A 17,014-nucleotide genomic window follows, 5' to 3' on the forward strand; every position below is an offset into this window, starting at 1 on the left:
CTTCTTAGTCAGCTACAGCTTTTTTTTCAGGTTACTGTAGTGGCATATAAGGTCAGTTCACATAGATACATAATTTAACAGAAGCTAAACTGTTATGCATAACTAACAATCATTATATTAGAAACCTGTCACAATTAGTTAAGCTCACCTCTTTATCCATACTCTCTAAATCCTCTTTACATAGGGTGTAGAGGGGCATCGTCTCAGACATACTTGGCTGGCGTTTCCTCTTAGATGGACCAGGCTGCTCTTCATTTTCACTCGCTGGTAGGTCATCTTCTTCAAAAATCTGCTGCTGGTGTGGTTGAACAACTCTGAAAAATTTCAGGGGTCCCACATAAGAAAGATTTACTTGATTATAGCCTTCCTAGAAAAAAAATCCTACACACATTTTATGGCTACTGACTATTGGTGACTTTACTTAACAGGCTTCAGCGTTCTTCAACAGAAAAAGTCTTCAAATGACGTTTCGTTTATTTTCAGTCTTACAACTTAAGGTCTTATTCTGCCATTGACAAGGAACTCTCCTGTCTTTCTCATTGTTCTTTTAAGCATCAAACCATTCACAAAGCTAAGAGCTTCGTTAGCTAGAGAGGTGTTGCCCATAAAATACTTCAAAGTTTGTCCATCTGACACATTTATAATTTATAAGACAATCCTTATATTCTAATAAGGTTTTCCTGATCTACGTTATGCTTGTATTCTTCAGTCTTAAAGTTTACCTTTCTAATTCTCAACCCCTCAAACAAGAGGTTTGCAGGTAGAAAGCTCATATCTGCAGCCTCAGTCTTCAAATGTTTCCTAGATGCTAAATCTAGTTGAGATACAAAGCAAACAAGATTTCTTTTTGGCTAGCGTATTTAGACATGGTAGCATTTTCTTTTAATTTGAGTTTTATCATCTCATTTGTTACTGTACTTAAACCATACACTTAAGTACAAAAAAAATCTCAAAATATTCATCAGAATAGATAATCATAACTTCATGAGAATTGCTATATAACAGTAATAAAAAGCTTGACAATACCTAGAACAACAGAAGACTTCCACCTTTCTTAGGTAATAATGGCAGGATGGAAGTTACCTAACTAATAAAGACTTGTAGAAGCTAAAAACTGCTATGCAATACATTTAACTAAGAATATTGGTCTTATCATCACACTAATATTTTCAAACACATTACAGCAGCTCAGCACCACCCAGGGTCCTATTCAAAGATCTCAAGGTCATAAAAAGCTCATGGGTCATTAATTCTTTATGCTGGCCACAAGATTGTGTTTGTGGAGAATGATTAGCACAAGCAAGTATAGAAGTAGCTGTGTATCTGAAATGAGAAGCTGTTTCAAGTTGTAGCAACCAGGTGAGACACCACTATCAAGCTGTTTCTGACAGTGGTGGCAATTCAGAAAGGAGACAGCATAGTGTCTGCTGATAAGTCTCAGTGCAGCATGGCTGCTTCTTATTGAGTTTGCATTGCCAAGAAGCAGCTTTAGAGCACAAGTACAAGCCCCATAAAAATAAACAAAATCATGTACTAAAGATTCATTAAGACTGTACATCCAGTCACATGTAATTTTCTACAGCATAATTTCTTCCGTCATGAACTTAACAGCTTCTTGAGAAGGCTAAGTATCCTAAGTAACAAGAATTCTTGAGATCAGTATCTCAATCCCAGAGTGCACGAAATCTGAAAGCCAGATGAAGCTGTTAATAAGAGTCCTCAAAATGAGCTCTATTTCCTAAATAGGAGTCTGATTCCTGCCAGATCCCATGGATAGATACTTGAGATGTGAATTAATTTAAATTATGGGTGAGGTAAGAAACTCAAGTCAATTACCATATTGCCAAGAATTGCACTGCATGTTACAGAAGGTTCACATCAGCTCAACACTACTTAGCAACACATCAGAAGTCAGATCCCTCGCTTTCTTTCATTTCTATATACTAGAATTTTCTATGAAACAAACAAACAAAAAAAACACTTGGATGTTGTGGAAATGAATTATCCAAACCTGTTTTACTTTTAAGAGTTTTTAATCACAGCTTAACAGTTTTTCCTCCCCCCACTAAAATGTTTTCTGTTTTACAAGACTACACACTTTTCCCTTGGTATTAGGGCAATACTTCTTGGGCAATACTTCTCATTAGAGAGGAAAAAAATACAATATTCCACTGTATATTCCAAAAGGGTCTTTAATAACATGATTTCCACGTCTTTTTAATAGGTACGCTAGCCAAGAGAAAGGTGGTGATGCTATTTACATTCTTAGTAAAAAAGCAAATGACAAAACAAAAAGGTGTAAGCATCTTACACAACTGTATAAAAAAGTTTGACAATGCCAAGTATTATACACCTTAATTATATGTAACAGGCAGGCAGCCAAGCAGATTTTCTTATACTAGAAGAAAAGTCTGGTCTATTTTTAAAGTAAATATCATACTGATCACAGAAAGAACTTCTCTTGCCGTTTCTGCATCTTTGTATTCTTACGTATATACTCTGAGTACTTTTGAGAATATTACCTTCACCTCAAATGCTGGCAAGGCAGGAATTATTTTTCATCATTATTAAATGAAAACTATTTTGGACTGTTTAATAAAGGAGCTATTGCATTCAAGAGAGTTGGCATAGCTATGAAGTTCTTTATTCCGTAGCAGTAATATGCTGAAATATTACAAGTCTCAGGTTAGCCTTGGAAGACTTCACCACTGGTTAAAAAGTTTAAATCAAGAATACAGGGTGAGGTCATGCTTGATCACATTATTTTACACACAAATATTAACTGTAAATAACTAGTTACAGCTTCTCAAGGGTTCTGACAGATTTTTTCCAGTATTATCCAACAGCTGTGAGGTAAGAAACACTAGGTAAGAAAACACTCCAAAAAGCAATATAAAAACAGACTTTGAGGTTTGTGACAAACTTTTTTTTTTTTATTAAAGACATTTTTCAGGCTTTACATTTTCATCTGTTTTATAGGCTAAAATTTAAGGACATACAAATGCAGGAATTTACATTTATTTCTTATCAGATGAGATTCATGAGTACTTTTTCAGAAGTGATGCAATATTCAACCCAGTATTGGTTGGTTGATACTTGTTAGTCTTACAGGCACAATTACAAAATATGTTAGCCCCCTGCATGCTAGCTGGATTCAACATTGACAGAGCACCAGGGCCAAAAGCTACAATATTATCATAAAAATATTTTTTTTAAAGTTCTATTAATTATTCAAATTTTGTACTTTGTATTTTTGCTGTCAAACTAATAAGAAAGCATGTAATACTGAACATGTAAATCAGACATGAAATTTTAAAAGTGATATTTATATGAATCCCCCCAAAATTACTTCAGCCATCAGTATCTACTTGAGCCAACATTTCAAACATTTGGTGGATCTTCGTATTTTTTTTGATATCAGAATGATGATTTTAACTTCTCACATGTAAGCTATACCTATTTTTTCTAAGCCTTGCCTTACCTGTGAATGTATTATTAGCGTTCACTAGAAAAGCTTTGACAAGAATAAAGAAAAGATATTACAAGATGTCAATTGCATTTCTTCTCTAGGACAACACTAAATTATTTATCTCACAAACTGTTACGACTTTAGTATTTCTTATGTTTTTTGTAGAACACTTCCCATTATGGAAGTGCAAGTTGTTGAGATACCTAAGCACCAAAGCTCTTCGTTTATTTTTTATTTTTTTTAAATATCCTTGCTGTTCTCAGACAAGAAGAAAGGCATTGCTAGCTTTCAGGAACAGTAAGTGTTCCGATCCACAGTGTTCTCTCCCGTATAGCCACAAATTCTTTTCTATCCTTCTATTTAGACTGCAACAACTACAACAAAAAGCAAGTGTTCGAGTCTCACAGAACTAAGCACAACGTCAAGATCTATACCTATCACTGATGACACTGACTAAAAGAACCACATGAAGTTCACTGTAAATTGCTTGTAGATACTTAAATAATCATGTCCTACTTCATATTAGTTTCTTTTCAGAATTAAAATAAGAACATTAAAATCCAAGTAGAAAAAGTGAGAATTGAAAGATTTATGAAATTATTTTCAGATAACTCATAGCACTTTTCAGTACGTAGCCTTGCAACAGGTTATCTTCTAAGCATAAGAAGGTCTATTCTTGAAGAATAGACAATATGACTAAGTATCACTGCTATAATGTATGTGGCTACTAACTCCTCAGTGGTTTCACTGCACATCAGAGCAACCTTGTTACCCGTTGTCCAGAATTAAGCAGATAAGATTTTTTAGAAATTAACAGAGAACATTATTCCAGGCTTTAACTACTCCCTCACAACAGTAGCAGCTGCAAGTGGTAACAGTTTTATCTGTGCTTAAACTCAATAGCTTAATTACAAATACTCTCATATGAGTTTCTGTAGGATGTGAACGTACTAATACATGAAGTCTGTAAGGACACAAAATGCGTTGCCCTTTACCAAGAAATTGCTGCACTACAGTAATGCTCTGTGAAGTCAAGTATTACAACAATTTTTAAATTGACTCTAAGGCTTTTTTTTAAAAGTTATCACTGATGTGTTCAAAAAGAAAGGTGATGATATAGTACTTCTCTTTCACTCAGTTAAGACACAGTATAGCTGTTCATACAGCCTTCTGTTACAGTCTTGGTGTTCGGCCTGCATTGTGCATTCTATACATTAAAAGTACTTAAAGTAGTATTTGGTGACTCCCTCCTCTCAGCTTTTATCAAGGTATTCCTTATAGTCATAATCGAAGATAGATGAACTGCGCTGAGGAATACAGATGTGCCCTAATTCAGGGATCTGTGTTTACAAGCCAGTAATTTTACCACTAGAAGTAAATCACCACGAAATTACAAAAATACTGTGGTGTTTTTTTCCCCCCCAGTATACATCTTAACACTAATCTTTCTTACTTAGCTGCTTAGTTTTGTGGTAAAGTTGCAGTAGTGACTAACTTGATTCATTTCCTTTAATTAAGCCATGTCAGCCCCAAGCACTGGCAGTCAAAAATGCTGAAATGAAATAAAATAAGGGCGTGGGAAGGAGATACAGTCTCATTCCACCCCCACAACCTATCTGGGTCTTTGAAAAACTCAGCTAAGATGACAGCTGATCTTTAAGGTCCCTTCCAACCCAAACCATGATGTGATTCTATGATTCAATTTCTCACCTTTTCCATAAAGCGATTAAATGAAAAACCTCTGCATTAAAGAAAAAAAAGATTTAGTCATGGACACAACTACTCATTAAGTTGTTGATGGACAAATGTAGAACAAGCATCAAGAACTGTACTTTTTAACGCACTGAATGATTAAGATCAACATAAACCATCATGCTGAAGCATCTTAGGTTGTGTGTATACAACTGTCATGATAGTTCTTCTTGACAGTATTTCTAGATCCCTCTTTCCACAAGATCTAACAAACAAACAAAACCAAAAGCTTTTGCTTCTCTGGATACATCTTGTGTCTTGACTAAAATGTTTCACTATGCCATGTTAAACGAATGGGAAAAAATAGACTTTCAAGACAGTTAAAAAGAACCGAAAACACAATGTCAACACAAACAAGAGACTCAAACTCCTATGTTGACAGAAACAATGAAGCTGAAATAAGTAAAAAGCTACAAAAACTTGAAAACTGAAAAAAAAATACAAGTAGGCCAAAATCATTTAGCAACAAGAAAGTGGAAATACAACAGGCTATGATAATATACAAAATATTTACAAGTGAAACATTTCAAAGGCAGGAGATAGGGTTAAAAGTTGACAATTAATTACCATTTTTATTTTTGTAGTTGATTGATAAACTGTTCTATAGTAACTGTGTTATTCTAATTACACCATACAAAAGAATTTTGATCAAGGTTTACAACACAACATGCTGGATACTTTGGTATCACTGGAGTCCACAAGACTTGCTAAGAGCACTGTTAGTATTCCAGAAAATTGGGTGTCTTACACAGGTACTTAGGAATTAATTTTAGGTATTTTATGCATCCTTAAGAGCTAACCATCGCCTTTGTCGCTTAACCAGATCTGCAAGTTTTGACAAAGTTGAGATGCTAGCTTCCCACTTCAAAAAGCAGGCCTCCACCTGTTTGACTTAATGCTCTAAGGACTACTAACTAGTACTCAATAATGTGGTCTTATTAAATAATACTATTTGCAACACTCTTCTTCCACCATGACTTATATTCCTCAAAACAAAACAGGACTAATGCCACAACTGAAGAAATTACTAGTCAAAAGGAAAATTTTACAAACACAAGCCAAATGCTATCAGATATATTTTAGACAGAACACAAACAAATTCAGTATATACAAAATTGTTATAAAATGAGGATGCGTCACTTTAGATTTGAGTTATTCTAATGTTGTTTTGAGCACACAAGCTACGCACTACATTTATTTTTTTTTGAAGTTTCTACTCACACTTAGGTGAAGCACAAAAATCATCTGGAATTCTAGGACACCAAATTCACTGCAGCTGACTATTCAGTTTCACTCATTTCCTTTTGCTAATTATTTAAACAGTTCACTCTTTTTAGAAAACAAAAAAATTAAGCAAAGATGACAATTTGATCAAAAGCAAAGATAATGACTTAAATTTACTACATCATCTGAAAACACAGTTGACATGACTCTTAGCTATGCTTTATGTACCTGAAGGACGAGTGTTCACCATGGACTGGTAAGGTGATGGGAGGAGCTGGAGACTGGATGTACATAGACTGGCCAGAGGTTTGAGAGCCTTTCCTGATTAGCTTTCCTGTGTTAGGATCATAAAGTCGAACTTCAGGACCAGGTTGAGACTTGGGATGGATGGGTGTTGGGTGAAACAGAGCTGTCTGAAATGTGCTTTGTGTATCAGGAAACGTGGCAGGGCTATTTTCTCTGTTGGATGAAGTTCAGAAAAAAATTGCTTTAGAAATTGAAATGGACTATCTAAGGAGAACATAAGAAGTGGGTATTCTTTTATTTATTTTGGAGAAAGGAAAAACCAATACTTTGGAAGATTTCTGAGGAAACATTCCCTTTCTTCCCCCATTAAAGTCTCACTGAGATTAAAACAAAAATACAAAGACAAAAGTCATAATTACATTATTAAAAATATATTATATGTACCTTAGAAATGTTTTAAAATTACTGAAATTGCCTCCTGGTAGGAACAACTACACAACCAGAATAGCACAATAACCTGCATATATATCACAAAGAGAAGGGCATGCTATTGTATCATATCCTAATATTTGCTCTTCAACTTGGCCCTGAGACAAAATAAACACATAGCATTAATTTGCAAGTCATCCAAACTCATTTGTTAAAATACCAAATCACATTTGATCACCCTGTTGCATTTTAAAACAATTTTAGAAGCATTAGCAGGAACATTTCTGGAGACTAAAACAACTACTATGGCAAACTATTCGATTATGATCAAGTGCCACAAGAAAAAGAAGCAAATTGAAGCATTAAAGGAACAAATCAGATGAGGTAGCATTCTATACACTATGAAACCAATGCTATAGAAAAAAATTACATTACATAGTAATAAATCTGCCACACAGGAGCTTTTAACATAGGCTTTCACGGACAACATTAGTGAAGTCATCTGGTTGTAGAATCAATATTTAAGGTCAACCAATTCCAAGTTCACTTTACCTTTCTCCTACTCTTAAACTCATTTATATTCGAATATTTTCTCAGAGTATATCCCTCACTTAGTTTATAGCTCTCGGTCAGTAATTACTATTTCAGACAGTTTCATCCAAAAAAGTTGCACAATTTGGGTTAATAAAGGACTTGCTTTAAGGCAAATGTCTAACTCATTGAAGATTTAGGGAAAAATTATTACCACATTTCAATGAAATAAAAGACTATATTTACAGAGGTAGAAAGTCCTACATTCACCTAGACATCAGAAAACGATGCTTGCAAGTTACTCTCCACTGCCAGGCACCAAGTTTTCTAGTAGAATTAGGACTCTGTGACAAGTTAAACGTTGCATATAAACATTCCAAAGTTCTATTTAAAAAAAAATCTGACAGCATTTTTTTCAAAACAAATGTTCTAGTCAAGCCACAAGTGGGCTATGTCTCTTTACTAAGTTTTAGGGATCCTGGGTTTCCACCTTATCTCCTGTTTGATAAGCGACCTTACTTTCTATGTTTCTACTTCTGCTGTCTTTGGCATTTGACATTACACAGGCACATTTTGCCCTTAGAAAGCAAATCTCTAGCCTGTTCAGTCATTTGATCACACTAGCACTGTTTTAATACAGAAAATATAATATGCTATGCCCCTTCCTTTCCCTCCTTCCAGAGGGAAAGTTCTCTGATAGGCTTGCAAGGTGCTATTAATGCAAGTCTATCTAAACTGATCAAGCCAAGAAGCAGAGGCTGGCTCTACACTATGTTCCTGGAAGTTACTTTAGTCATGGCACTTTCCTGAAGAGGATTACGCTTAACAGCCTTTTGACTTCCCATGTTAATATAGTTTTTGGCTGTTCCTTCCTTCCTTCTATTTGTTGACATCCTAATGCATCGATTATTTATAACACCTTCTCCTTCAACACATTTTGTCATCCCCAGAACTCTTGTTCTCTCGCTACCCCCTTTCTTCAAGTTTTTGCTTCTGTCTTTACACTTTCCACCCAGCACTAGATTCTTCTGCTCTAGCTTTCTGTTCCTCATTTCCTCCTGAACAAGCCTTAGAAAAAAATGCAACACTTCAATTTCTCATGCTGTGGGAGTGTATCGTATATTTTAATTATTTTTTTCTTCATTTGTTGGTATTATTGCTCCTGCATCTTGGTGGCATCCCCTTCATTAGCATGTAGATGAACTGACAGTCAACTGCTCCAACTGAAGATGGCTAACAAAGACAACTGCCAAAGAAACTAGCAGTACCACAGGTTTCTTCTAATTCTGTTAATTGCTGAACTGCCTCTCAGTCCCTTAACAGTCTTCAGTTTAAGCATCATAGAAATAAACAAAAAAACAGTTTTCATTGCACATGATACTGAGCTTCTCAGAAAAAAATGCAGTTTTATAGCTGCATTAACAAATTCAAGTAACTGTATGAATAATTTATTTTCAAGGTCTCTATTTCCCCAGGCTTCCATTTACCTGTGTGTTTTGATGTAATCATCCTTCAAGGGAAAAAGCTGTTCCTCAACTTTGTCCCAGCGCTCCAGGCAGCTCCACAGCCAGTCAGGGTTTACAACATGGAGGTCTTTGCAATCCTGAGCTTGTCGTACTTTTTCTGTGCCTGTTACGAAGTCAAACATAACAGTGTTCCCAGATATATACACAAGACAGTTTTAAGTACACACTGGTTTAAGAAAAAGTATTTTTGTCACTAAACTTAAAATACAAAAAACACCAAAACAATTCCAACTGATACAAGTGAGACTACATAACACACGATATTGTCCCACTCAGGCTAGACGAGGAACTGGCACCATGGAAGTACTTCACTAAAATTAATCTGTATGGAAAGCCTCTACACGTCTCCTTTAAATAAGTAACACAATAAGTTTTGTATTTTATCTCCTTTGTTTGTATTAGTCAGAGTCTAAGCAGCAATGACTCTTCAGTACTGTTATAGCCTAGGACTAACTTGCCATATCATCTTATGCACGGTCTGTATCTGTACAGACAGAGTACGCTATCATTTGACAGCCAGCAACTCACTTGACCTCTGTTTGACAGATGCATGTTCCAAGTGGAGAAATGGATTATTTAGTGCTAAAGGAGAACAATGAATGTAAAGTTAAACATGGCAGACAACAACACAGTCCATATGAAGCCATCAGCCAACACAGTCCATATGAAGTCCACATGAAGCCATCAGTACATAAGTAACGGGTTCAAATTCCATCCTTCAGAAGTAGAATTTCATCGTATTGGAAATGCACAGGAATTCTATCATTTGTACGTACTGTCTTGGTGCAAGGGCATCCATAAATACATTATTACACTACTTTTAGTTCCTATTTCTAAAACAACAACAACAACAACACAAACAAGCAAAAAGCCCACAGCCCCTTCCCCACTAAAAACTCTAATCGAAGCCTGACTATTCTGCATTAATTTGATGGTTTCAACATAGTTCCCTAGAATTTTATCTGCATGACAGTCTGTACTGGGTCTGGCTGGGATGTTAACTTTCCCTGCAGCAGCCCATACAGTGCTGCAGGGAGATCTGCAGAGCAAAACAGGTGTGGAAGGACTGATGTCCGCCTCATAAATATTTGAGGGTGTTTTGCCTTAAATTAACCCCGCCTGGTCCTGTGGACTGAATGCTGGCAAGTGCCCACTGGCAGCACCTTCCATTTCACTTTCATCCAAAAGGAATCCAGTGTGCATGCTCGACACTGCTTCAGGATGAGCCAAAACATGCTAAAGGGAATGACCAGATCTGCTCTCACAACTCTGATTCCAACACCATGAAGTCAACATACACTTGTTACAGCTTGTAACCAGCTTACTAAACATTTCTTGGAAAACCTGACTGCTAAAAGTTTATCTTCAGACTTATTTGAAACATGTAAGTCTGCCTGTTTATGATCAAATCAGGATGTTCATCTTCAACAACATCAACTTAAGACATGCCATACAGACATCAGGGCTTTGCCCTACGAGGATTAAGTGACTACAAAATGGTGATAGATACACTGTTAGGAGGAGAATAGGCTTAAGTTACAGACTTAACACTGTACTGTGCTTTGCCAGTGAAAGCAACAGCTAACGGGTTTGTACCCAAATTTAGAGCAGTGCAGTGATTTTTATATTTATGACACGGCATTTGAAAGATATTCTTCAGAAAAAAAATCTGCAGACATATTACTGCTATGTTGGGTGAGTTCTTGCACCGATTCATAAGACAGCATTACTGAAGTCTTGTTAGCCTAACAGCTGGCAGCTTTCTCTTCTCTCTCAGCACCTCAGAGGTAGACTCTGGCATAAGCATTAAGTACAGAAATAAGGGTGAATAAGGGGAGCAATAGTTCATAGGGACATGGCATTTTAAGGAATCTGATATTTAATAAAACTGACATATTCTAAGTCACCAAGAGTAAGGCAATGATTCCCACATAACTTTCAAAGTATGGGAAAAGATGCAGAATGAAATATTTTGAAAAGTAATAGAAAAACTGATGGTCTAGACTGAAATCGTTCCCTTTCTATCCAACTAGAATAATTTTTAAACGACCTGAACAGCTGTATCTTTGCTCTCCAAGAGCAAAAATTTAGCAAAACCAAAAACACACACTAAACCACAATCAACTACAGTACCTTTTGTTAATTTGGGAAGGAATATAACAAGGTTTATGAAATATTGTGGCAACTGTTCTGTCAAGTGTGTATATGGCTAAAACAAGTCACCATTCAGTGTGGTTTGCTGTTGCTTAAAGCAAAGAGCAGATGTTTCAAAAAATGAAATAAGACTTGTGTGTCATATAGGTAGAATGGGAAGGATTACATGATAGCCTTTTCTCAGTCACTCATCATTTGAACAGTTTCCTTAAATCTAAGTATTCCAGGCAAATAGAATTTCCCCCTATATAATGAAAATTAAAATCTTAATTTCCTCTAAGAACAAGGATTTCTTTATTTTAGAATTCAAAGTATCTGTAACTGCAGAAAAACTAAGTGCCTGTCTGCAGAGAAACAGATAAGTGTATACACACTAAAAGAAATTTAAATTATTTATTGCAATAGGCTGCAAGGATGCTGTAAATACAATCCCAAATGGTACTAATTAACTGTTCGTTTCATATACCAAGCTATGATGTGTTCACTTGTGGGGGGAGACACGTTCTCCCCCATCCCTCCAAGTCTGAGGGGATGCTCTGTTTCACATTACCAAAGGAAATGAAAGGGAGGAAGTCAAATTCTCTTCAAAATTCAAAAGCTAGCACTATTCACCCCCACAACTGCTGCACATGAGGAACAAGTCATTTTGCTACAGCGCAACTAATGAACAGTAATCTTGTAAGTTAACTTACTTGGTCTGAGTCCTAAGTCTGCCATTCTTAGTGGCACCCTCCAGAAGCACCCTACTGACAGCTAAACACCATACTGATGGGGTACGGTGGGCCCCACAACTTTTCTGGTTTCAGTACTTAAGAAATTTATTTGTGAATGAAACTCAAAACTTCCCTCCACCCTTTCACAAGCAACTTGACATCAAGCAGTGCTTCACATATTTACCATGGGAGACAAATTTAACATCTGTGTGGCTTACGTGCAATAACAGACTTGCCAACTTTACCTTCTGACACCACAAGAATCGCTATGAAAGTCACGTTGACGGTTGAGTTATCACAAATCCAGCTGTGACAGGACACAATTTATATCCTTAAAATCTCTGATTAAACATCAGAGATTCTCTCATGAAATTAGAATGATACAGCAGAATTATTCCAATCTAACCAAATGTCTCAGAGGTCCTCAGTTGAAATAAACAAAACAAACCACTCCCTTGCAAAACCAAAACCACATGCAATCCATCAAAATCCTGCAAGGAAAGTGAATCAAAGAACATAGCTTTTTCACTTTAAATATTCATATTTCGCTGCCATTGTTGGAGAAATAATTACAGAGTGCTGATGAAAGATGACAACAATGTCTCTCACTACGCAGAAAAAACTGCCAAGTTACTTATTTTGTATTTTCTTACAAAAGACACAGATCAGCTTCTAAATACTGACAAAGTTTTTTCATCCCCACAACTCAAGAATAGCAGTATTCTGGTGATTTTTAATTAGCTTGCAATATTTGAATGGATTTTCCAGTCTTAAGTTTCAAGTGCAAGACCAACGTTACATGAATATCCTGAAGAAGAGTCCAGGTCTTGGCAAAAAAAGTTGGAAAAATATAAACCACCCCATAATTCATTTATTTTTCATAAGAGCACTGAAAAATAGTTTTCCATATATTAATAAACTAGATTCAAATACTGTAAAACATGGATATAATCAAAACCTAAAGTTAAAACAGTTTCTATACTAAGATCTACATCGGTGGACAATTCACTAAGAATGTTCAAAGCAGTGAGGAATTTGCTTAAAAAAATTAAGAACCCAGGATGTGTTCATACATACACATACTGCTCCCCAACCCTAACCTGTTGGACATTCTGAAGACAAGCAGAAAGGCCCTGCAGAGGGACCTGGACAGGATGTGTTGATGGGCAGAGGCCAATGGGATGAGGTTCAACATGGCTAAGTGCTGGGTCCTGCACGTTGGCCACAACTCCATGCAGCGCTTGGGGCTGAGTGGCTCGAAAGCCGTGCAGAGGAAAAGGATCTGGGAGTGCTGGTAGATGCTCGCCTGAACATGAGCCAGCAGCGTGCCCCGGTGGCCAAGAAGGCCAACAGCATCCTGGCTTGTATCAGGAACAGTGTAGCCAGCAGGAGCAGGGAGGTAATCATCCCCCCGTACTCTGCCCTGGTGAGGCCACACCTCAAGTACTGTGTTCAGTTTTGGGCCCCTCACTACAAGAAGGACGTCGAGGCCCTGGAGCATGTCCAGAGAAGGGCTGCAAAGCTGGTGAAGGGCCAGGAACACAAGTCCTATGAAAAGTAGCTGAGGGAACTGCGATTGTTTAGTCTGAAGAAGAGGAGGCTCAGGGGAACAGACCATCTTGCTCTCTACAGCTACCTAAAAGGAAGTTGTGGGGAGCTGGGGGTCAGCTTCTTGCTGATAACCAGTGACAGAACTAGAGGTAATGGCCTCAGGTTGTGCCAGAGGAAGTTCAGGTTGGAAACTAGAAGTTTCTTCTTAGAACAGTCAGGCATTGGAACAGGTTGCTGAGGGAGGTGGTGGAGTCACTGTCCCTGGGGTTGTTTAAGGAAAGGTTGGACGTGGTGCTTAGGGACGTGGTTTGGTGGGTGACATTGGTAGTAGGAGGATGGTTGGAACAGATGATCTGAGGGTCTTTTCCAACCCTAATGATTCTATGATACAGAGAGTGACAGGATATAATCAGATCCCTGACTCAAGATAAATTGTATTCCATACAAAACAAAACCAAATAATTACAGGTGAAATCTGAGAAACTAAGAAAGAAATCACTTCTACAGCTCTATAGCAAGACCACTAATATTTTTAACAGAGAAAAGTTTGTAGTTTTTTATAATGCACATAACAGTCAAGATCCTGATATCAACAATTCTTAAACAAGAATAGAAATGCTACGGAGATCATTTAGATGGTCTGCCTTTCAACAGTTAATAGTCACACTTGGTCAAAAAGCAGAAAAAAAAGCCTTTAAAGGATTTTTAAGCCTTAAGATCTATTATTTAATTTTAAATTTATTCAGTTACATTGAAGCCTGTAGCTTACACATAAAAGAGCACACAGCATGAATGGATTCTCAAAGGAAAAAAGCTGATGGAAAACCTGAGTCTCGTTTACTTACCTGTCCTTGCTGCAATGAGATGTGTTGCTTTGTCAGGATCATCAGCACTTAGTACTAGATTCTTCACAATTTTAGCTCCTAGTGCTGTAGCATGGTAGTGTTCCCGTGTTTTCTCAATAGGGAAGTTTGTTGGGTACAGTCCACTAAATATTATGGTTACATCTGCCAAAACTTTACTTTTCAGCTCTGGTACTATTTTTCTGATGTCTGGAATTTCCTCAATCTCTTTTTTCAGATATTTATCATACTTGGCATAATAATCAGTGTGAACCCGCACAAGGATCTCTTCGAGGTATATTAAGTGATCATCGTCATCAGTATCGTCCTCCTCCTCCTCTTCCTCCATGCTCTGGTCTAAGGACTCACCCATTGTAATTCCAGACTGTTCGCTATTCTGAGACTCTGTTTCCGCTTCTTTCTTGTCTGCACACCCATTTCCTAAATCAGAAATGCTTTCCTGTTCACTTTCTTCTTGTGCTTCAAGATCAGTTTTGTCATGAATATTTTCACTAGGTAGAGATTGTGTGTCCCCACAGTGGTTCACCTGACCATCCTTTTTCTCACTTGCATCAGGGCAACTTCCTTGCTCTACATTTTCATCCTGCAGAGGTTGTTTGGATTTCTTCCAACTTCTCTTTTCCTCATTCTCACTATCTGATACAGAAACGGGTGACTTCCTGGTATCCAATCCACCATCACTTTCACTGTCACTAGAAAGTTCAAAGTCTAAATCACTTGTTGTCTTCTCTTGGGTTTGCTGTTTTTCTAACACTGTCCTATCAACTTCTTCAGAAGAATTTTGAGATTCCTTAGTACTTGACAAATTGTTAGTGACTTCACAGTCTATTTTGTGATCAGTGCTATCATTTAAGGAGTCCCGGGCATTAGATTTATCACAAGAACTCAAATCTAACACAGATGTTTCACTGCTTACAGAAGTATTTCCATTTGCAGTGCAAGTGTCCTTTGTAGCTTTGAGACCATTGCTTTGTTCTTCTATACATGTAACATTCTTCACTTCTTCAGCATCTTTTGCTGATGTCACTGTTGAATCCTGTGCCTCTGGTTTAGTAGAGTGGTTTACTAAGAAAAAAAAAAAAGGACATACATGTTTTCTGTTTTTTTTCTTTTTTTTTAATCTTGACTAAGCTTTTATTTAAAATTTCCTTCTGCCTGAAACATACAGTTAACACGCAAAGTTAAGACTTTGCTAAGCTCAGTAATGACAACTGACAACTAGACTTCTCAAAGCTGTTAAGGTGTTTCATGTACCAACTATTACTAGAACCAGCAAGCCTAACAAACATCACCTTTGCAAGGTAGCTGTTTAAGCAGATTATTATTTTTAACCGCAGAGGTCATAAATCATTTGTCAACCTTGCAAACACTGAAGTCGTGTTCTTGTAGCATGACTTTGGACTACATTTCACGGGCAATCAAGCTACTGCAGAGGGGATAAAAGCAAACAACAAAAAACAGGGCAGAATTCACTTGAGATGGCCCTAGTCCAGAACCTCAACTACAAGAACTCCATAGCTTTCATTATTTCCTGTTTTCACAACCAAAATAACTGCACTTTTAGAGCTGAAAAGATATAATGTTTTAGTTAGACAAAGATACTACTCAAAGTTCACTTGAGATTCTGATGGAATGCAAGTAAGGTATAATGAACTCAAAACAGAAAAGTAGTTTTAGGATGTCTTCATCAGATGTCTGAAGACAGAGATAATTAAAGAAGCTGCAGACATCCAAACAGTTGCACTCATACATTCATCAGGAATGCTGATGAAGTCATCCCACTTGGTCCCTCTTTTCTATGCGTGTCCCCGTCCTTTAAATAATCATACCAGTCAAGGACAGAAGTTCCACACCTTGATTCAGATGGATTACATTATTATTATTTCCATACTGGGTATTTCTAGTTCAAAGGGAAAAAATGATATCATATATTAAATTAAACAAAAACACACAAAAACTTGGCTAAACTGGACAAAAAGCAATTATTTCTTAGACATCACCTTTCAAATACATTTTTCCCCAGAACAAATGCTAATTCAACTTTGTCCATAATACTACTGCCAACATCCAAAATACTACTGCTAAAACTCCACTTTAGCTGCCATGCCTCACCAAAAGGAAAGCTATTAACAATAGTCCAGTTCTACTGAGCTGTTTGCATATGTGCTGCACGAGCACTCACTCTGTCAACTACAATAAGCCTACGATCATTCACCTGAGCGAAACAGTGACACTATGAAGACCACCACAATGACTTATATTAATCACATTTGAAAAGTGAAAAAAAAAATAAGATTTACAAATTGTTTAATTACTTTTCTTCTTCACTTGAATTTCTCTTGATCCAGGAGGTGCATTAATATCTCCTATCCCCTGAAAGTATACGTATTTCTTCACGGTTATCAAATTGGGTGCAAACTTCCAAACATCCTCTCTGTCATCAATGATACAAACCATGGAATCCCCACATGGGAAGAGATCTCTAAGAGACAAAATAATTGATAAAATGAATACAGTTTAGAAATAAATACCATTGTGGAAAATAACTACTGCTGA

At 36.9% G+C, this 17,014-nt stretch overlaps 1 protein-coding gene across 1 annotated transcript in view; it reads right to left on the bottom strand.

Annotated features, from left to right (window-relative positions):
- Nucleotides 1-17,014, bottom strand: part of CTDP1 (CTD phosphatase subunit 1) — an 85,686-nt gene that overhangs the window by 40,505 nt on the left and 28,167 nt on the right. The window contains exons 7-11 of the mRNA XM_035318090.1: nucleotides 16,774-16,940; nucleotides 14,441-15,523; nucleotides 9,139-9,280; nucleotides 6,674-6,904; nucleotides 149-314 (exon numbers count right to left, since the gene is read on the bottom strand). Coding sequence (XP_035173981.1) covers nucleotides 149-314; nucleotides 6,674-6,904; nucleotides 9,139-9,280; nucleotides 14,441-15,523; nucleotides 16,774-16,940 — 1,789 coding nt within the window. The remainder of the gene's footprint in view (nucleotides 1-148; nucleotides 315-6,673; nucleotides 6,905-9,138; nucleotides 9,281-14,440; nucleotides 15,524-16,773; nucleotides 16,941-17,014) is intronic.

This window comes from Oxyura jamaicensis, chromosome 2 (genome assembly GCF_011077185.1).
Source record: "Oxyura jamaicensis isolate SHBP4307 breed ruddy duck chromosome 2, BPBGC_Ojam_1.0, whole genome shotgun sequence".
Taxonomy (NCBI): Eukaryota; Metazoa; Chordata; class Aves; order Anseriformes; family Anatidae; genus Oxyura; species Oxyura jamaicensis.